This window comes from Castor canadensis, chromosome 3, assembly GCF_047511655.1.
Source record: "Castor canadensis chromosome 3, mCasCan1.hap1v2, whole genome shotgun sequence".
NCBI classification, from domain to species: Eukaryota; Metazoa; Chordata; class Mammalia; order Rodentia; family Castoridae; genus Castor; species Castor canadensis.
Genome location: NC_133388.1, coordinates 19,772,579 through 19,794,613, shown reverse-complemented (window position 1 = coordinate 19,794,613; position 22,035 = coordinate 19,772,579). Strand labels below are relative to the sequence as shown.

Here is a 22,035-nt window from a genome sequence, read left to right as displayed (position 1 = left end):
GAACAATTACATGCTTCACACTAATCTAGTCACAAGCCAATCATTAATTCATGCAGACTTTTCCCGTGCCTAGAGCCATACGACTGCAACAGCCCTGGGGCTGGGCTGCATGGTGAAGTCCATGCTGAAGGCAGAAGTTTTTTTATGGTAATACGCCTGGGTGCGTTAATAATCGGTTCTGACTTTGACTATGACAATCTCAGGACCTCCAAAAAGGGGTCTAAGTGTCTTGGGATATAGGAAGAAAGAAGGAATTCGCATTTTAGTTAAATGTAGTCAGGCATGGTGGCTCACACCTGTAATCCCAGAAATGTGGGAGACAAAGGTTGGAGATCACGGTTCAAGGCTGTCCTTGGCGAAAGCCTAAGGCCTTATCTGGAAGACATACTAAAAGCGAAAAGAGCCAAGTACTTGGCTCCAGTGGTCTTGAGTTCAATCTCAGCACCACAAAAAAGAAGTACTGAGTAAGCTTACCTAGCCAGATCGAATTCCTGTACATGTGCACGAGTTATCCATACACTTACTATGCATAGATGCTCAACAGTTTTTACAGAAATGTGTGCTTTAAGAAAACGAAGATAGCTGCTCTCATCAAAATAAGTCAGCTGGCAAGGATTTTCGGTTGTGTTTACTGTTGAATTAGCAGACAGGAGAAATTACAGAGGTTTAAATATAGAGAAGAGCTTCCTGTCTTACGCACTGCACTGGTGCCAACTATGCAGCTGCAGAGAAAAGGCAGAGGAACAGCGGCAAGCATCTCCATCCTTAAATACTCATAAGTATTGCTTGTTAGGTCAAAAGACTAAGGGTTACAGTAAAAACTGCTGTTTTCTGCTGTACCACATCAGCTCGGGGAACATCTTACTTTGCCTCTGCACACAGACCGAACACAATCTGTGACTTGTCCCGTCTCAAGCCTGAAGGCCCGGCATCGCCTCAACTCCTGATCCCACAGTTTAACTGCTCCTCCTTCTTTTGACCTAAGTAAATAAAAACCAAACCCAAACGTGTTATTTATTGACTAATACAAATAATTTTTATTGTAAATAAGTTATTAGCAGAATACTAAAAAAAGCCCTGATATTTATAATTTACTTCTAGTATTAGTCTTAACTTTCTGTGATGATACTAGGATATACTGTATCTCAGTCAAAATGAACATTCAGTTTCTACAATTGTTTTTACTAGTTTTTTCTGAAATGAGCATAATTTTGTTTACGTTCTACCACACATCTTGTCTTACAGTACTACTTCATTTGGAGATACAGAAAACATTTTTAGCATTAAAAGGATAGTATGAAACAAGGTAACAGGATTACAGATGTTATGCTATAGCATCTGTAGATGAATTTCTACAGATAGAATTTTTTTTTTAATTTTGTTGGTGGGAGTTAGGGTTTGAATTCAGGGGTCACACTTGCAAAGCAGGTGCTCCACTGACTGAGGCACACCTCCAGTCCATTTCACTCTGGTTATTTTGGAGATGGAATCTTGCAAACCATGCCCTGCCTGGCCTCAAACTGATCCTCCTGATCTCAGCCTCCTGAGTGGCTAGGATTACAGAGATGGAGCCTGGCTTAAAGAACTTATTTTTTTAGGGCCAAAGGAAGCACATTTCTTTCCTACCATAATCATCATCATCATTTTGTAGTACTGGGGATTGAACCAATACCACCTGAGTTATACTCCCAGACTTCTTTCCTACCATTATTAAAATATCCTGCTGCAGCAGTTTAGTAGGCTGCAGTGACAGGGGTATGGAAAATGAGGAGATAGGGAAAAACAAGTGTTTGAAACAATATAGTCCACTTGTTTTCTCTCCAAAGAACTGCAAAATGTATTTACTTCCTGATAGATGAATTTGCTCATCTTGGGAGAAAACATGCCCATGTAACCAGAATACAGTCTTCATGTGAAAAGAAAAAGCTGCATTTGTGCTTTAACTGATAAATAAGGGTTCTTTTGATCCTGTAGTGAAGGAAATATACTTTTTTAGTCATGTCACATTTCAACATGTAGATGACTGTGGTGGCAAATCAGTTATTAAGTATCTTGATTACTTTTGGTAGCTCTGAAAAATCACTCAGAAAAAGGTCTTGCATTTACATTTTGAGGTCTTGTTTATTAAAACAATTTAGCATGATTGTCTCAGGTAAAAGCAAACAAAGTTTGTCTTCAGTGCTTTCTCATCCTTTGCTCATGGGACAGTATGCATTACCCTTAGTTTCCAAAAAACAAGAGAACAAGCTGCTGGTGACTCACACCTGTCATCTCAGCCATGCAGGAGGCTGAGATTGGGAGGATCACCATTCCAGCCTGGTGAGTGAGTCACCAGTTTTTAGTTTGTAGGACAACTGTCTCATCATGTCTTAAGATATAAGTATCACCCCATTTGGAGTTGATTTATCTACAATGGAAAAAAAAAGTGATTTAAGACCAGAAATGAGGGGGAAAGGGTGGGATGGGGGAAGGGTGGAGAAATGACCCAAACAGTGTATGCACATGTGAATAAATAAGCATCAACAACAAAAAAAAGGACCAGAAATGAGAATTCAGAGAAGGCATATAAAAAGCAATTCAGGAGCAGCATATGGACAAGAAGGACAGAGAAGATAACCTGGAAATAACTAGAAGACCTAACTGCAAATCTCAGATCACAGGCGCATAATTATTCAGTGAGAATATGAAGAGGACTCACGGCCTTTCCTTGCCACCAGTCACAATAAGTCCATCTCGTAGGGTGGTGTACATGGCAAACACAGGCCCATTGTGAGCTCTGGCCACGACTCTACACAATACGTTTTCTTTCCACACACAGACATCACCACTGATGGAACCTGTAAACGTCAAGTTATTCTGAAAAGGAGTGGGGAGGGGGATAAGATAAACTCATCAACAGTTCAGAGAGAGCTCACACAGATGTAATAGTCTACTTGAGTGGAGGGTGATCTCTCCTGCTTTGACGAAGCACATGCAAGGTATGGGAAGAGACTCGGCTCCAGAGACAAGAATGCCCATGGGGGCCTTTTCCTTCCCTAAATTTGTCATTTATTAGCTGGATTAACCATGGACAATTCTCTCCTTCTAATTCTAAAATACTGTATATTCTAGCTTATATTGTTCATTTGGGTTGTTTCCCTCTAGCAATAAATAAAGGTCACTAGTCAGAGTTAAAAACCAATTGCAATATGGAGTGAAATAATTTTTTATTAGGTTTGGTACAGAGTTTGTCACTGAAAGTAACACTGTTATCCATACCAGAGCTGTAGTTTTTCAGACCTAACTCCTGCAGATCAAGGAACATCACTAGTTTATCTGCAATTAAAATGCAAATGCTTTAGGTTCAGAGACCCGTATTTTCCTTCCCTTGCTCCTTTTCCAGTCCCTAGCATAGCCTTGAAAATGCCTCAACTGAGAAACCTCACACGGTATCTCATAAATCTGTACAATTTTTATGTATCAGTTAAAAGCAAATTTAGAAATGCTTAAACTGAACATAAACCTACACTGTTATGTAAAGAAAAATTTTTGTTTTCTGGGTCTTTTTTTAGTGGGACTTGAACTCAGGCCCTCATGCTTACTAGGCAGGTGCTCTACCACTTGAGCCACTCTGCCAGCCCTAAGAAAAACATCTTCTCTGATTACACTGTTACTTCTCACATAAAAAGCCAATTGTTTCTAATTTTAGTCATCAAACTTTTTTATTGGGAATGGGCAATTTACTACATAAGGAATTTTGTAAGTGAAGAACGTTAATTTACATGGGAAAATTAAGTGCCAGAAGCATGTGAATATGTGGGGTTTCTCCTGGAAACTAATATTGCTCTTATATTAAGAATCCCACAAAATATTCAAATGAGGTTTGACATGGTACAACCAACAATCTCCATGATCTTTTTCTCAAAGAAACTGTAAGTGTATTTAACTGTTCTAAACTTGCGATTTTCTAAAATATCTCATACTCACATACATACATTGATAAGGAAACCCACTTAGTTTTCTTTTGTGCCAAAGGAATTGAAAAGCCTAACCAGGGCAAGGTATTGGATGTGGATTGTAAGCCAAAGACCCAGATAGAGTCAGGGGAAGAGAAGAGGGGCCTAGAACACTCTTCAGTCAATACCAGGAACTGTGTTCTTTGTGTCCCTCTATTTCCTTCTTCCCCTGAATTAGAGATGCTAGCACAGAGCACTTTAAAGCATATGATAAGCAGGGACTTAAGGTGATAGAAAGCAAAGGAAATCCTAAACCTAAACATGGCCTTAAATCTCTTGATAATCATGTTTCTTGACTATGACAAAATTTTAGATACAGAAGGAACTACTAGGAAGACAAATTTGGGGATAGTTAAGGTGACAATTACAAGACTAATGAAGGCCTTGGAGAATGGTGATGGCCCAAGGACGCAAATGTTTCGTAATTATCCTCTTAACATTTTTTTCCCATTCCCTAATTTCTGAAAGTATCACATTTTGAAACATGAAATGTATGTCTGGCCAGGACATGTAATAATTAGCAGATCTGCCTTATCTCTCTAAGGCAAGAAATTTAAAGTTAGTCAAAATTACATAATCACACTGTATTTTAAAAGACGTACTGCACCAAATGCAACAGCGAGCATGGTCTGCATCCGGGCATCTTCAAGTGTGCTCAGCAGACCTTTTGTGCTCAGAAGAGCCCTTCCTGCCAGGGTCCAGAACTTCACATGTTTGACTCCCACGGAGACAAACTGGGTATCTGAATCTGGTCGGAATTCTGCTACAAAAATTCGTTGGTTGTGCCCAGCTCTGCTGGCAATTTTGGCCCCTGATACGAAGATAGAATAAAATTATCCAGGTTAGTATGAGAGCCAGCATAATCAGCAGGATAACACAGTTCAAAACAACAAGTGCTTATTAGGAGAGGACATGGTGCTCAGCCCTCTGCCTAGCATACACACGACCTACAATGACTTGGGCAGTTCTTGCCACGTATCTTCACAAGTGACGTTCACGGAGACCTTCATCACAATTTAAGAGTCATTTTAGATTTTAGGAATCGTGTCTTATTTTTCTTTCTGTGTAGCTCCATTAATTTCTCTTTATACGGCTTGAAAATTTTGTCTAAAGCATGTGAGGTAGTATTACCTAATGGTCTTCTACTACCATTTAAAATAATACTTCATGGGCTGGGGTGAGGCTCAGTGGTAAATGCATACCTATAACGTGTATGGTGGCCCTACGTTTTATCCCTAGCAGTGTGTGTACGTACGTACACACACACACACACACACACACACACACACACACACACACACACACACACACACCCCTACACACCTACATACCTACCTACCTACCTACCTACCTACCTGTATTTTCTTTTTGTGTGTGTGCAGAATATTCACCCCATATTCTTTGAATACTGGTGAGTATACCTGAATGTTGACTGAGACATTACTTAGTGAAAGAATAGTTTAGTTGTAAATTAGCTGTTATATTGTTTTTAAATCCTGGAGTTCCTGGTGTTCTATGTCACCTTTAAGGTGATCATTTTTTAGAACTTGTTTTTGACTGGTTTTCTGGATTTTACTTTTTAATTTATCCTTTTTTTTGGTGGCACTGGAGTTTGAACTCAGGGCTCACACTTACTAGGCAGGTGGTCTACCACTTGAATCACTCCACCAGCCCTTTTTTGTGTTGGGTATTTTCAAGATAGGGTCTCTCCAATATTTGCTCAGGGAGGCCTTATAACTGTGATCCTCCGGATTTGCTAGGATTACAGGTGTGAGCCACCGGCACCTGGCTAATTTCTAACTTCTTTTCAGCCAATTATTTATAAATTATTAGAAACTTCCAGTAGAACTTGAAACAGTCTAAGTGTCCAGCAATCAGACCTTAATTATATAAACCAAAGCACTTACAATGCTTTATGTAATCCAGTATTCTACCATTATTTTGAAAATGCTAGACATACATGTACATGAAATGCTTTGATTCTGCACATTTTTATCATGTGTACATATTGTATATGCTCCTTCAGAAATCAAACTAATTTAAGTAGTTAGGGGCTGTGCTTGGTGCCCAGATAACAAAAATTAGCAGGGAAGTACAATGAAACTGTGGTCCATGAAGAGCTCACATGAGTATGACAGCTCAGTAACACTGTACTTGAAAGCTGCCATCTTTCTTGGTACTTTGAACATTTAAATGTCTTTTAGAACTTTTTAGCAATCATTTAAAATGCGATTTTTATTATTTTATATTAGCATATATTAGCTATGTAAAGATGTTTCATTGTGATACTTCCACACATGCATACAAAATACCTCAAATGCACCCTCTCTATTGTACCCCCTCATCTTTCCTCCCCCCTTTTGTTCTGTTTTCATACATAGGCATAAACTACTTCCCCCACACTCACATCCCCTTACCCACTGGGTTTCACTCCCCACACAGGACCTGTTTTGTATTCCTGTTACTCATTTTTGAAGACTAGTTCCACATCTGAGATGTGATATTTGTCTTGGTTTGGCTAATTTCACTTAACATGATGATCTCTAGATCAATCCATTTTCCTGAAAATGACAAACTTTCATTCTTATTTATAGCTGAGTAATATTTTTTGGCAGCACTGAGATTTGAACTCAGGGCTTTGTGCTTGGTAGGCAGATGCTCTATCACTTGAGCCACACCTTCAGCCCTCATTTTCATTCTTTATGAAAATCCTCCAGAACTAATCAAATCATTAATTTGCCAAGACACATAGTGAAAGGAAATAGCAGTGAATCTTTGCTGTTGTTGTTGGGACTGGGGTTTGAACTTAGGGCCTCACACTCTACCACTTGAGCCACACCTCCATTTTGCTCTGGTTATTTTGGAGATGGGAGCCTCAAACCCAGGTCCTCCTGATCTCTGCCTCCCAAGTAACTATGTGAGACACTGGTGCCCAGCCAGTAAATCATTTTTAATATTGATAAGTTTTGTTAACTTATGTTTTGTGAGCTATGGTTTCACTGGGCTTTAAAGTGAAACAAATACACGTGCCTAGCAAGCACAAGGTCTTGAGTTCAAACCCCAGTACTAAAAAAAAGGTGAAACAAGTCTACTGTATCATGAGCTGAATGACATGTGCTGTAATGGTTTCATCATCAACTTAAGGCAAATACTAAATACACAATTCATACTACCCTCCTATTTTTTTTTTAAATCATACAAACAAACAGAACCCTACCTTCCTGCCATCTCCAGATGGTAACAGTGTGCTCAGGGTCTAGTCCCACAGACAGCAACAGTTTGCCAGTAGCACTGAAGCTGACTGAGCACACACCTTTTGAATGGTAGCATCGTAGTACTGATAAAGTCTGCTTGTTGACTGCATCCCAGATGTGGACAGAAGGGGCTGTAGCTAAATAAAGATAAAAATCCAAAAGTAATGAATCTAAATGTTTCCATCTCTAAATCTGATACATATCCATCTCTGAAACATGGAAAGATATGTACCAAAGATGATCTGCAGTTAACAAAAGACAGCCCACAGTTAAGATTAAATTTTAAAAAGGAAAGAAAGGGCAAGGGGAATAAGGAAAAAGAAAAAATATAGAATACTTCTTCAGGCTGTATTCCAAATAGCACTTTTGAGAAAAAGGCATTGAGACATGCAAGTCAGGCAATCGTAACATTAAAAACTCATACAAAAATAAGGCATGTTTGGGTACTAGAGGCAGAGTTCAATGACAGAGCATGTGCAAGGCCCTGGGTTTGATCCTCAACAACAGCAGGGAAAAATAGGCATGTTTTACATACATTTTCAGTCTTTATATAATTATATGGAGACCTATACACATTTAGCACAGTAAATATGCTAAATACAAGTATACATTCAAGCTGGGCACTGGTGACTCACGCCTGCAATACTCGCTACTTGGGAGGTTGAGATCAGGAGGACCGAGGTTCGAGGCCAACCTGGGCAAATAATTTGTGAGACTCCATCTCTAAAATAACCAGAGCAAAAATGGACTGGCATTGTGGCTCAAGTGGCAGAGCACCTGATTTGCAAGTATGAAGCCCTGAGTTCAAACCCTGGTTCCACCAAAAAAAAAAAAAAAAGTATACATTCAACAGTGATGTTACCTGAAAGAGAAATGAAAAGCAGTGCAACTGAGCAAAGCAGTAAATGGAAAAGCACCTGCATGAATCTCAAAACAAATGTCCAATTATATAGACAGATATCTGGGGAAAGCTACATATTAGTTTGTAAGATCGCTTTAAAAAAAAAAACAATACTTCATGGGAAAGGCAAAACAGCTAATCTTTTCAAAAAGACATTATTCTTTCTATAGCTTATTTTTACTTAAGTTTTTTCCTTTTTTTTTTTTTTTGCAGTGCTGGGGGCTGAATCCAGTGCCTCACACATGCTAAGCAATGGCTCTACCACTGAATTCATCCCCAGCTAGTTCTCTGTATTTTCAAATTAAAATAGCATACTTTTGTATTATCTTATTTTCATAAGCTGCACTCTACAAAATGAGTAAGTCAATTCAGCAGCTAATTCAGTTTCAGAACATAAGTACTTTTAATAAAATAATCAAAATACTAAAATGCATTTGCTTCAAGTTATCAGTGTTGTAAATATTACAAACCAGAGAAACAGTAAATAAGAAAAGCTGACTTAAATTATTTGAGGTAGAAATGTTGTCTCTAAAAAAGATTCTGATAAGTTTAGGCATTTTACACCATCTGCTATTCAGAGTATACAATGATAAATCTCAGAATTCTTTAAATGAAACGGACAACCTAAACTTGAATACCATTACGTAGAAAATGTTCAGGTTTATGCATCCATAACATACCAAAACTACAAGGAAAGAGACGTAAAAACTTACCAGTAAGATAGATTATATATGTTTGAAAATTTTATCATGGTAATTTTAAGTACAGGACTAAAACCAGAATGTTCCTTATTCATTAAAAGTCAAAGTACCCTGAAGTACAGGTGAACTTAATTTCCAAACATTTTAAATTTTAAATTAGTATACATTAGCATGAGGGGTTTCACTGTGATAACTCCACACATGTACTGCATACTTTGAACAAGCTTCCCTCCATTAAATCCCTGTTCCTCCCTTTTCCAAACAGTGGGTGAATTTAATTTCAATAAATATTAGATAGCTTAAATTTAAAATAAATATATATATATATATACACACACACTAGTATATCACTGTATAGTTTTTGGCACCAATGAATATTATTTAAACATTTTATATATGTTTACAAAAAGCACCTCTGTGAAGTTCACATGGTGTATTTGCAAAAATGCAAATACAGACAACAGATTCCCAAGGCCTTGCAGATGCTAGGCAAGTGCTCACCACTGAGCTAGCTCCCCAGTGCCTGTGCTTCTTGTGCTTTTATAAAAATAAGAGGTAGCAAGAAGCTGACAGCAGGAACAACCTACAGGTATGTGGCTAGAGGATTGGTGTACTCTTAGACTGCTTTTTATTTCTTGAAGTATTTGGACTTCATGTCTGCTAAGCAAGCTCTCTATTTGAATCTTGCCCACCTGCCCCCCAGCCCTTTTTTGCTTTTAGTTTGTCTTTCAGATAGGGTCTCATACTTTTTGCCAGAGCTGGCCTTGGACCACAATCCTCCTACCTATGCCTCCCCAGTAGTTAGGATTACAGATGTGAGGCACCACACTTGGGTTATTTTTGAGATACGGTCTCACCAAATTTTTCCCCAGCTGGCCTCAAACCACAATCCTCCTATCTCTGCATCCTGCCATTGCTGGGATTACAGATATGCACTATCACACCCAGTCTAGACTATTCTAAACATAACAGCATTTAAAATAAAAATTACTGCAAATTCTCAGCAGCCCTCTAAGTTACTAAAGATGAAATTATGTTTATTAAATACATTTCCTCTTACCATTTGAACACAATCATTCATGATGCTCAGGTAATAGATACAATTTACTCCTCCCCTTCCCTTCCAGAAGGCCACGAGGTATTAAGTGCCTATCATGGCAGGCAGTACATCTCATACTTTGTTTTTAAGCATTTTTGGTTTTGGTGGGACTGAGGTTTGAACTCAGGGCTTCATGCTTGCAAAGCAGGCACTCTACTACTTGAACCACACCTCTAGTCCATTGTGCTTTGGTTATTTTGGAGATGGGATTCACAAACTACTTTGCCCAGGCTGGCCTCATCTTAGCCTCCCAGGTAGCTAGTATCCCAGGTGTGAGCCACCAGTGAGCCTCTGTTTGAAAACTTTCCTTACTCTTTTTCTTTGTGCTGGCAGCTAAACCCAGGATCCTGTACATACTAAGCAGATGCTCTACCACTGAGCTACACCCTAGCCTTTGTCCCACACTTTCAAATGCCTACTTTCCAGGCAGGCATTTCCCCCGAATTCAGGCTGAAAAGTTCATGATTTTCCCTAATTCTCAGCTGGTGAGCCAGCACAGGTGGCCTGACATCAGTACCAAGGGTTCCCTTCTTGCTCTCTTCACCACACCCAGCTATCTTTGGAAATCAATCCCAGTAACTTTTCACAACCATTTTAAATCTTTGTTTCCTGTTCAGAGATGCCAGAAAGATCCCTTTAAATTACCAGCTGGATCTCATAAGAATCAAAGTTTTAAGGGAAACTCTTTATCCTCTAGTTTTTGCCTTTAATGCAGCATTTAAAAAAAATTATATTCGTTTATTCACATGTGGATACATTGTTTGAGTCATTGCTTCCCCAAGCCCCCTGCCCCCTCCCTCTCCCTAATGCAGCATTTTTACTGTTGTTTTGAGACAGGATCTTGCTATAAGCCTATGCTGGCCTCCAACTCAAGACCTTTCTGCCTCAGTCTCGCAGACATGCACATCTGGATAAAACCCCTCTTTTCCCCCAGTACGTCCTTCTGCTTGCTAGGCAGGAGTTCTACCACTTGAGCTACACCACCAACCCTAAACAACTGTATTTTAAAACAAAATTTTAATATAGGCCGTTTGGTGTAAAAATTGTATTTTGCCTTTTAGTCTTTATAGTGGACAACTCTTTGTTACACACCCAGCATTTATTCATTTTTTTCTTCATAAAGCTCCAAACTTTATTTAGGAATCCACTGCTCTCCCTTGTTTTGTGAGTGAGGTTGGGAAACACGCTGCATGCTCAGCTGGTGGGTCTGAGTGCTCTGGCAAAACTTCCACCCTCCACAACCCCCTACCCCATCCCTGGCCACAGTAATTTCCTCAGTGACCCAGATTAAGCTGTCTACCACATGGTATTCCCTGGTATCTGCTTAGCACGGCTCTGGTTTGTGTCCTAAAATGATTCAGTCAGCTAACAGGAAGGATTCATGGCTCTCAAAAGGCTATTTTTCCTTTTTCCCCCATTGGATGAGAATAAGGAAGCCAGTAACTTCAACTGCTCCTGTGGCCTTTTAATGACCACAAATGCAGCTGCCCTTACTGGGGAAACAATGCTCTGGGCTGGCCCTGACACAGGGGAGCTGCAGAAGTGGCTTTTTTCTGTTGCAGAGGGCCACCGGAAACCCACTAAATCCATCTGATGGGACACTCCCTTTCTACAACAAATATTAATCAAGACCAAGGGGAGACTTTCTTCTTTGTATGACTCAAGGATCGAAAGTGCCAAATTCTTAGCTTCGGTTTAGACGTAGAGATCTGAAATCACTTTGGTGGTACTGGAGTTTGAACCCAGGGCCTCGTGCTCACTAGGCAGATGCTCTACCACTTGAGCCACACCCCCAGCAAGCAGAGCTAAAAAAATCACTTTGTCAGAGACAAAGGACCCTGGAGGCTCCTTTTTTTTTTTTTTTGAACTTAGGGCTTCATGCTCACAAAGCAGACACTCAACCACTTGAGCTACACCACCAGTACGTGTACATTCTCTGTCTCCTTCTAGAGCAGTAGTTATGAAACTACTTCTATATAAGGTCAAGTAATAAAGCTAAAGATATTATGCAAGTTCTTACGTAATAAGAATTTCCACAAAAATTTTACTGATAAAATTCAGAGTAAATTTTTTTTTGTAATTCAGATCTAATAAGAATAATAATTTTTCTTTGCAGTTTTATAACTTTATTTTCACTTAGCAGTTAGTTCTCACCCACACTGGCTGTCTGAAGATTTTTGTATGTGGCAACAGGACACAAGTCACCAAAGTACAGAGCTTGTTTGGTGAAACTTGTCTTCATTATGTTTCTTCACATGAATACAATATGCGACATTCCTTATTCCTAATGCTCAGACAGCTTTGTTGAGCCTGTATCAATGAACATAGCTGGAGTTCCCATCTCCTTCATGGCAAATTTTCAGATCTCAGAGTGCCTAAGAAGGAGCTTCTCCACACAGCCCACTCCAAGGATACAAGTGTGAATGTTGACGGTGTATTATCGAGTCACCAGCCTGTTGATGGCAGATGGCCCTTCTTTTCACCATCCTTTGTGGGAGCCATTCTGCTGGGCCCAAGTTGGAAAGGAAGCAAAACACCTTTTTTGAGAGGGGCGGGGAGGATAACACTTAGTTGGTGTTCAAAGTCAAACTTCTCTATCATTAAAATTGGTTGAAACAATTCATCTGTTAACGCTGATCTGTTTCTCATATGATTTTACACATTAACTTTTGAAAATGTCTTTTCACACACATAGGTACTGCCAAATACTGATACCAATCCACGGTAATACTATTTTCATTGAGAATATTAGCTGCTTGGAATGTATTTAGAAGATTTTCCTAAGAGTCTTGTCTTGATATTTGCCTTTAATGTGTACTGCACTGCAGAACGGTCACTTTAAACTGGAGGTTAGGTGGAAGTTCCTCAATTGTATTAAATGGATTTTTGAAATGTGGAAATTTTCTTTGCACTTGCATTGAGACCTAAAAAGTACTGCTGGAACTGTAGTTTCAGAAAATATAGTTGGGACAAATGTGTGTGGGAGTGAGGACCCCATGTCTTATTTAATTTTTGACAACATGAGAAATGTATAGTATAGTTTCCACTACTTATGATTCAACTATTAACTATCACGATGACCTTAATGAAATTTCACACAAATGCTGTTTACCTTATAATTTCAAGTTGAATTTATTAAAAGACAGTATCAAGTCTGCAACAAAAAATAACTTCCAAAGTCATTCAATATTCAATATAGTGTTTGAGGGCAGTTCTCATTCACAAAAATTTCAATTTGGGCTCTGAGTTCAAAAATTGCAAGAAAACTTTACCACAGCTAAACCACTGAATTGCTATATGGTAGGGCAAGTTAGAATATTCAGCTTCTATCTATAACATACATTCATGGAACTGATGGTAAACTCTGAAAGCAAATGAAGTGTTGACACGTAAAAGCAAAATATTCACGTTTGATAACAGGTAAAATAATTTTAAACAAACTACCTGAATAAAATAGCAAATACCCATAATACTTAACTAGCTTAAACTTTTACAAGTTTTGTAGATTTATCCAACTACGTCTCTGGTTCACACACACTTTTACATTGGTTGCAATGTACCTTAGTAGAACCACCTTAAGTTGTACTAAATTAATATTTTCTTATCTTCCTTGAAAATACTACCTTTTATAGTTGTATGGAAACTACTTATAGATATCAACTCTCCTATCTCTTTCAAATTCAGCATTGTGAATGACTGGCCAGTACCAACAATATCTGTTAGCCCATCAAGAGCCAAGGGAATTCACTCAAAATCACTTGCCTTTATTTGTTTGGTATTATTTTTAACTGACTACTGCTGCTGCTTCTTATGTCCTCAACTATTTAGCAACTGTTTTTGCAAAAGGCAACAGTCAAACAAACTGATTTTCTATGGATACTTTTCTTCACCTACTAAAATCGAGTAAGATTTAATTAACTCATCATTGGTAAGCAGCTTTTCTTGATTGATTACCAAATGAATTATATAAACTTATTTTGATTGTAGCTTCATTTTCATTTTTTAGTTTTTTGAAAAAATTTTGTTTTGATAAGATATTGTTTAAGTTTTTCTAATTTTTCTGATTGTTGCTGGGAACTTTTGATTTTTCTGAGCTGGGAATACTGTGACAAAGCTTGGTGTGAACATATTGATGTAGCTCAATGGAAAAGTGCATGCTTATTACTCATGAAGCCCTGGGTGTGATCCCTCTAACCATATACACCAAAAAGTTGGTACATGTTGCATTCTTCTAGCATGGTTATAGTGTCAATCTGTAATAAACACAACGTTTTACCATCTCATTTGATAACATAATCCATACTTCACTATGCCTGAAAAGTATGACATCAAAGTACACCCTTCTTTTTTCCCCTTTCTTTTGACATCATGGCGATGCACTGGCTAAAAAATGTCGTGGTACAGTCATACACATAGTGCTTACAACCTGTGATGTCATAATTGTGCCACTGTGACTTGTATGCCAAGTGATGATTGTCATACTCAATCTCTGTTCCAACCGTTCAATCCTGCTATTAGAGCACAACAACTGCCATAGATGGTAATAACAGAGCATGGCTATGCCAAACAATGCCTTATTTATATATACACTGAAATCTGAATCCCATGTGCTTTTCATGTGTCATGAAATTTTATTCTTATTTTGATTTTTCCTAACTATTCAAATAGTAAAAGGTATCTTTAGCTTATGGGATATACAAAAACAGATGGTGGGTCACTTTTGGCCAATAGGTTACAGTTTGCTAACCCCTGCTGTTAAGTGTAACCAAGACATCAAAGACCTTGCCTTCTGTGTTGAGTAAATAAGTTGATTAGTCAAAGCACAAAATTATACCTCATCCTGAAGAAAGGAAGAAAAAGACATAATATCTAAGGAATATTCTCTTATTAAACTAATTCCTTTTTTTGTTTGTTTGTTTGAGACACTAGGTAACCCACCTGGAACTCACTATGTAGCCCAGGCTGGCCTTAAACTTGTGATCCTCCTGCCTCAACCTCCTGAGTGTGCCACCATGTCCAGGTTTCAAACTGCTAAATCTTATTATATTACATAAACTGAAAAAAACTATTTAATATAATACCTAGAAACAGTGACTATACGTTATTAATGACTTCTTAAATTCATAAAGCCAATGTTCAAAATAAAGTTATTTTTAAATTTTTAACTGATCTGTTCTACTAATACATATATTAATTGAGATAGTATATAAAAATGTATTTCAAAAAGCTTTATCCTTAGGCAACAAAATTTACTGATTTATATTTAAGATTGAGTTTTAATTCCTTATTTTGTGCTGGGCTCAGAGAGGCTTGCACATGCTAAGTACATGTTCTACCACTGAGCTACTCCTCAGCCCCTCCCTCCTCCACTTTTACCAGCTACACAATGTTAGCAAGTTAGTACCCACCATGCAGAACTCTTGTGATGATTGAGGCAATATATGCAAGGTGACTAGAAGAGCTCTAGGCACACTAAAAATGTCAAAACAGGTTATAGTAAAAAAAAAAACAAAAAAAAACTATTATTGAAGATTGAGCTCAGTATCGTAAGCGCAACATCTCATCACTTCATTACCAAACAATATAACAGAAAATGTTCCAATTTTCCTTACCTGACATGTCTGCTGAATCACCTATAATAGAAAAGCAACAGAAAAATAATTATCAACAAATAACAAATATTAACAGTGAAATGTGTAAAACCCAATTTCCATAAAATAGTTCTAAAATAGTTTAAATAACAAAATACCATTTACAAAGTTAGTTTATTACATTAAATTGAGTAAACTAAGAAAGAAGTCACTCATTTAAATTATCTACACATATTAACATTCTATGTGTGATCTTTCTAGTCTTTCTTTGGATAAAAATACTTTCATTATATTTAATGAGGTACATGAAATTTTAATTATAACAACTTTTAAAATTATACTGATATAATTTAAATGAATACGACTCTAATTTTGGTTAATAAAATGCACTGCGGATTAGGCCCTTTGGAGTTTCAATGCCTCTCTGTTTGCAGGGAAAAGTTGGATCTAGAGCTGAACCTTCTGAGGGAAGTGACAGCAATCGTTACTATGTAACTCAAGAAACAAAAAAAGTTCTGTCTTGTAACAAAAGAGTTTACATATGAGTAGAAGATATCCAAGAAAGAAAATCTGAAAGCCTATGCTTATTATATTTGTGGTGGAAATGCCTATTAACAAAGTTTTAAAAAGTGACAGTCCTTAACAAGAAAGAAGTAAAATTTTAGGCATCCGCTGGAGATAGGTGATGGTTTTTGCATCAGTCAAGCCTTATATTCACATGAAATAAGGATTTCAAGGCCATATTGATTACAAGGTCCACAGCATGTTGACTTGGAAGATGAAGAAAGAGAGAATAAAACAACTTGCCTCTCTTGAGCAGACCACCCAGGAAATACCATGTTTGGTTTTGAACATGCTCTCATAACCACCAAATGGTTGAAGGACATGAAACTAGGCCACATGAAGACTGACTGAAAGATTGAGTATTTGTGTGGAGATCAGGCTTGTTTTTGGAAAACCACAGGGTCTGGGACAAGGGTACAGATGAAGGTAGAAATATCACAGGCCTGAATAGTTTAGTCACCAACCAAGATAAGAATTTTACCAAGAGGTGGCAGAATGGTTCAAGCATTAAGAGGCCCTGAGTTCAAATCCCCATGCCACCAAAAAAAAAAAAAAGAAGAAGAATCTGGTGTGGGGGAGAAGGTAAGAAAAGGATGTAGGAGGGTGAATATGTAGTCAGGAATGAAAATGGAAAAATGAGACCTGTTGATACTATTCCAAGATGGAGGAGGGAAGATAAAAGAAAATGATGGAGGAAGTAAGATACATTGTAAATTTTTTGTAAAATGTTACAATGTATACCCAGGACAACAATAACATGAAAATAAAATAATAAAAATTTTAAAAATATGCTCTTTTTTTGGCCACAATGGGATTTGAACTCAGGCCTCACACTTGCTAGGCAGGCACTCTACCACTTGAGCCATTCCACCAGCCCTTTGTTGTATTGGGTATTTCTGAGAAAGAGTCTCATGAACTATTTACCCAGGCTGGCTTTGAATCATGATCTCCTAATCTCTGCTTCCTGAGTAGCTAGGATTATAGGTATGAGCCACTAGCACCAGGCAGCTCTACTCTTTTATCTTAATGAGTACATTCCTATAAAGACTAGCACAAATTAAAGCTCCTTGGAGTTCAGAACAGTGTAAATCAATCTTTTCACTCTCCGCCCCCCCCCCCCCCCCGCTCCATTCCATACAAGAGCCGTGAAAGTTCATTTGTGCCGTCCCTCCAAAATTCGTAAATGTTTCTGTCCCTGCAAAATTCACAAATAAATACCCTAATCTCAAATGTGATACTAGCAGGTAGGGACATCATAGGTCATGAGGGTAGAGCCCTCACAATGAGATCTGTGTCCTGATAAGAAGAGATCTTTGTCTCTGTCATGTGAAGCTATAATAACGCCATCTGTAAATCAGAAGGCAGGCCCTCACCACAATCCAATCACATTGGTACCTTGATCTTGGACTTCCAATCTCAAGAACTGTCAGGAATAAATTTGTTTTTTTAAAAATACCATAGACTAGTATTTGTTATGGTAGCCCAAACTGACTAAGACATATGGTTGTTCTAGCTTGGAATCCCAAAATTCCATTGCACAAGAGTGTGCAAATTGGTTGTGCTATCTGCTACTGGGGGGACAGACTCTAAAAGGACCAGGCAGACCCCAAAGCAGGACCATTTGGTACAGATTCTCAGATTTCAACTACTCAAAGTATGGTCCATTAGAGACGGAGGCTCCTCCATGAAAAGCAATTCCATTGCTCTCACGTGCACCTTGTCCCATGAAATGCAGTTGGAAGATACACAAGTGGGCCTTCTAAAAAAGAAGTACTAGTACTGTGGCAATATGATACTTGTCTCCTAATCTCAAAGATAAAGTCACAAGAATAAGTGATTAGATGTTCTAGGTACCCCAAGAATGAGGAACAGTGAGTTGCAATCACAAATAGATCGGCTTCTGTTCTATCAAAAGAACTACTTTATAAGTGAGCTTCTAGGATAGGTTAGACTACTTCATTAGGTATAAAGTGGTAGTGGGGGCCAAGTGTATAATAACAGACTGTATAAAATGATATGTTTGGTCCAGGGATGTTAAGATTCTAGTCAAGAAAAAAGAAAGACTGAATATAAATGGCTAACATATCACAAAAATCAAATGCTGCATTTTCTCTATAGTCTACATGATTTTTAACAAAAACAACCACAAGCAATCTGAGGTGTTTTGTGCCCTGTGGGTATTAACTAAGTTTGACAACAAAGTACTAATCTTTATGTTCAGAAGAAAAGTATCCCTCCTCATTCTCTGGTCTTCCCTTGAATCTCTTATACTTAACTAGCCATCAGTGAATCATTTTTGTTATCCACTTTGTAGACAGGAACAAGTAGGGCAAGGCATATAGCAACATACACTATCTTAAAATTCACCTCTGGACTTGGAAAGAGGAGGAAGATAATTAGCTATTCCACATTCCCTATACTGTTGCCTTCCAAAATAAACTGAAGGGCCAAATTCCTGAAAGATTATGACCATGACAATTCTTAACTGAAAGAGAAAACTGTATCACTATTGTAAGCAAAGTTGTTTAATACAGGAAGAGAAAGAGAAGAACAAAGAACAAAGCTGGGAAATGAAAGAATTCTATTCTCAGAAAGTAAATTCCATCAATCAGGGATTCTTGTCTTTTTTGAGCCACTTCTATTCCCCATACCTACCTTGCACATGGCAGGTGTTTAATACATTTATTGAGTAAATTAATTTACTCAATAAAATGGAGCAATATTTATGTGCCAAGAAAGCACTAAGCCAGGTGTTCCTTAAATTAACATAGTCTCTACTACTCGAGGAGATGAGCCTAATTCCTTGTGCACAATGAAAACAAGACTTTACTTTCAAATAATAGCACAAATAAGGGCTAGACATACACATTCCTATATAAAGATTAGACTGTTTTTTGTGTACAATGAGTGATGTAATAGTCTATTTTTTTTAAAGTGGAAAACATTACAGAAAGGAAAAATACAAGGGCTACATGTGGCACAGCTATAGAACCTGGCAACTGAGAGAAAAAGTTCCTGACTGACCAACTTTGTACTTTCATAACAAATGAAGATATGAAAAGCACAGTTTTCTTATTCAAGGAAAAAAGACATCTAGAAAGCTAGATTAGCAATCATGGCCCACTGAAATTCAACAAACCCAATGAGTTCAATAACTTTTACAAGCTATACAAGAGTTATGACGATCTGACTGACCAAATCTATTTTGCAGTATTCATAGTACTCACTGATTGATAGGTACATCCTAAACAGATCTGCTATTCCGATTGTAGAGTTCTGGCATTTGCTTAAGTTTTTCACAGAAGTAAAAAAAAAAAGACACTCACAGATGTATTTCAAAAACAGTTGGTGAATAAGATCAATATTAAGACAAAAAAAAATGGCAAAAGGGGTTTACCAACATGAAACAGACGAGCTCTCTGTCTGCTCTCATCCTTGCTGAAACATGGCTTTGTTCCTCCTGGTCTAGTTACTTCTTGGCTCTCCCTGCATCCCACTTTATTTATTTATTTGCCATTTCTTCCTGAAATCCCTCCTTTCTGCTTTAATGAAACTTAGTACTACTTAATGAAACGTTTTTTGATAACCAGAAATTCCTGCTAAACGACTATACCCAACTATTTCAACCACTATGCAACAGATTATTTAAAATTGTGAATTGTCTTAACTAACTCAGATAATGGGAGTAAATAAGAGAAAGTTACCTGGAAAAAAATTATATGGTATAATTAGGTATGTGCTTTATGTAGACAGATTTTGAACAATCCACAAGTATATTACATTTAAAGTTTTTCCTAGGAGACTAAATTTATTTGAACAAAATCAATGTTTCAAATTTTTCTTTTTAAAATATAGAAACATACCTACTTGGCCAGTTGCCACTATGTTGATAAATTTGGGGTGCTGATTTACAGTGAGGCATAGAATGTCATCATTATGTTCCTGATAAAAACTCTGAGTCCCTATAAAGAAAGAATTTGAAAATTGAGTTTGAAAACTTTAAGATGAAAAAATCAAATGTACTTATCTAGTACAATAAACTACTCTTATTTGTTTATTCAATACATAGTTTTTCAGTACTTACTGTACACACATCACCATAAGGATAGCAAAGAATAAGAAGTTTTAAAGGTCTAGATCCCTGAAAGGTATAAACTATGTAAGACAAAGCTGAAGATACCAAGTGTTACAAGAGAGTTAAGGATCAAAATGATGTGGAAGGCTAGGGATATAGACCAGTGGTAGAACACTTACCTAGCATGCAGAACAAGGCCCTGGGTTTAATTTCTAGCACTCAACTCAAAATAAAATTATAAGCATAAACATGAGAAAAAGCTATGAGAATTCAGTGAAGGAAAGTGTTTTCTCTAGTGGAAATATGAGAAATATGGCACTCCTGCATTGCCAGACCAAGACAGATTCTGGAAATGTGAAGGTGGGAAGAGCCTTGTAGGCAGAGGAGCACTTTAAGCAAAGGCACAAAGACAGGGATATGTCAGGTATGCATATAAATGGCTCTTTTGGCTAAAGTGGAAGATCATGAAAAAAGAAGTGAGCAATATGGTTGGAAAGGCAAAATAGGAACTAGAATTATGGAAGATTTTGACTGCTAGCCTATGATCTTTCTGCTTAGGTTTCCTAAAGTAAAGGATTCACCAGGGTCACACAGAAACATTTTCCATTAAGTAATTTGGGCCATTTTATTCATATTTCATATTTATTCTGTAGTCAGTGGAAAGGCACTAAATCTTTTTCATCAAGGAATTAATATGATTCATCTAGCAATACTGACAATGAAGCGACCTTAGAAGACTATGACAGCAGTCTACGCAGGAGGTAATGAAAAGAAACAAAGCAGTAGATAAAATGACCTTGGGAAATGAGGTCAGGACAGTAGATTATATCCAGATTATAGAGAAACATGAATACCAGGTTCTCAAACAAAACAAAACCTCAACACTTATATTTAACAAACCTATTACTTTTTGTGTGTGTGACACAGGCTTTGAACTCAGGGCCTCACAGTTGCCAGGCAGGCACTCTACCACTTGAGCCATTCCATCAACCCTTTTTTGTGCTGTGTATTTTTGAGATAGGGTCTTATGAACTATTTGCCTGGGCTGTCTTCGAACCATGATCTTCCTGATTTCTGCCTCCTGAATAGCTAGGATTCCAGGTGTGAGCCACCAAGCACCTAGCTCCTATTATTATTATTTTTTTTTTTTGGCTTCTCCCTCTTTATTTATGACAAATATTCCACACCCACAATTTCCTCCGGTCAGAAGTTCTTTGAGACAATGCCATCAGCCTTGGCCAATCGGAGAATGGAGTCATCTGATTCACCCATCCTGAGAATAGTCCCACAGATAGCGTATGTCTTAAACTGGCCGTTAAACCTGCCTGTGACCTTATCGACCTCAGCCACATTCATCTGGATAGACGCGTGGTCCTTGGCACCAGTGATGCGATTGCTGGCGGAGCACTTCCGCGGCACGTAGAGGTCCACGAACTCGCCTGCGTCGTTCTGCATGTTGGAGCCGCGCCTGGTGCCTCCAAGACGAGCGTGAGGACGGAAAGCTCCTATTATTATTTTAAAACTTCTCAAAGTGAACTGTGCTTTGCCCTTTCCAGGGCTGAGAGTCCAGTTAAAGGAGTAAGCCACTAACTTTGGACTGTTGACCAACTTGGTAAAAAAATTGGCTATTAGATCTTAGACTGTGACCACTGCAATGTACCCTCAACTGGGCAGAATCCAAATACTCAGAACTGAAGTATATGCCACACTCCCCTTTACCCTCACTTGATCCATGACCACTTGAAAAGTGATTAATTATGGATCAAACAACTCAAAATAAAATTACAAGCATAAACATGAGTTTTTTACACATTCATTCCTCTCTTGCTTGTCCTATCTCACCCTTCCCCATTAT

General features: G+C 37.9%; 1 protein-coding gene, 1 non-coding gene and 1 pseudogene across 12 annotated transcripts in view; all 3 read right to left on the bottom strand.

Moving 5' to 3' along the window:
* Window positions 1-22,035, bottom strand: part of Eml5 (EMAP like 5) — a 165,784-nt gene that overhangs the window by 7,992 nt on the left and 135,757 nt on the right. For 8 of the 11 annotated variants that reach the window (XR_012446066.1, XR_012446065.1, XM_074067361.1 and 5 more), the window contains 6 exons: window positions 19,969-20,067; window positions 15,563-15,583; window positions 7,213-7,386; window positions 4,598-4,806; window positions 2,699-2,856; window positions 866-980 (listed from right to left, as the gene is read on the bottom strand). Coding sequence is in view for 9 of the 11 variants with exons in the window: in XM_074067361.1 (XP_073923462.1) it covers window positions 866-980; window positions 2,699-2,856; window positions 4,598-4,806; window positions 7,213-7,386; window positions 15,563-15,583; window positions 19,969-20,067 (776 nt within the window). In the remaining 2 variants the exon portion in view is untranslated. Of the gene's footprint in view, window positions 1-839; window positions 981-2,698; window positions 2,857-4,597; window positions 4,807-7,212; window positions 7,387-15,562; window positions 15,584-19,968; window positions 20,068-22,035 lie in introns of those variants that run through there. The other 3 variants (XM_074067365.1, XM_074067360.1, XM_074067366.1) reach the window with 3 other exon arrangements.
* Trnat-agu (transfer RNA threonine (anticodon AGU)) lies at window positions 11,672-11,744 on the bottom strand. Its single transcript has one exon. It is a non-coding gene; the product is annotated as a tRNA-Thr (tRNA).
* Window positions 21,358-21,701, bottom strand: LOC109680184 (small ribosomal subunit protein eS21 pseudogene; annotated as a pseudogene).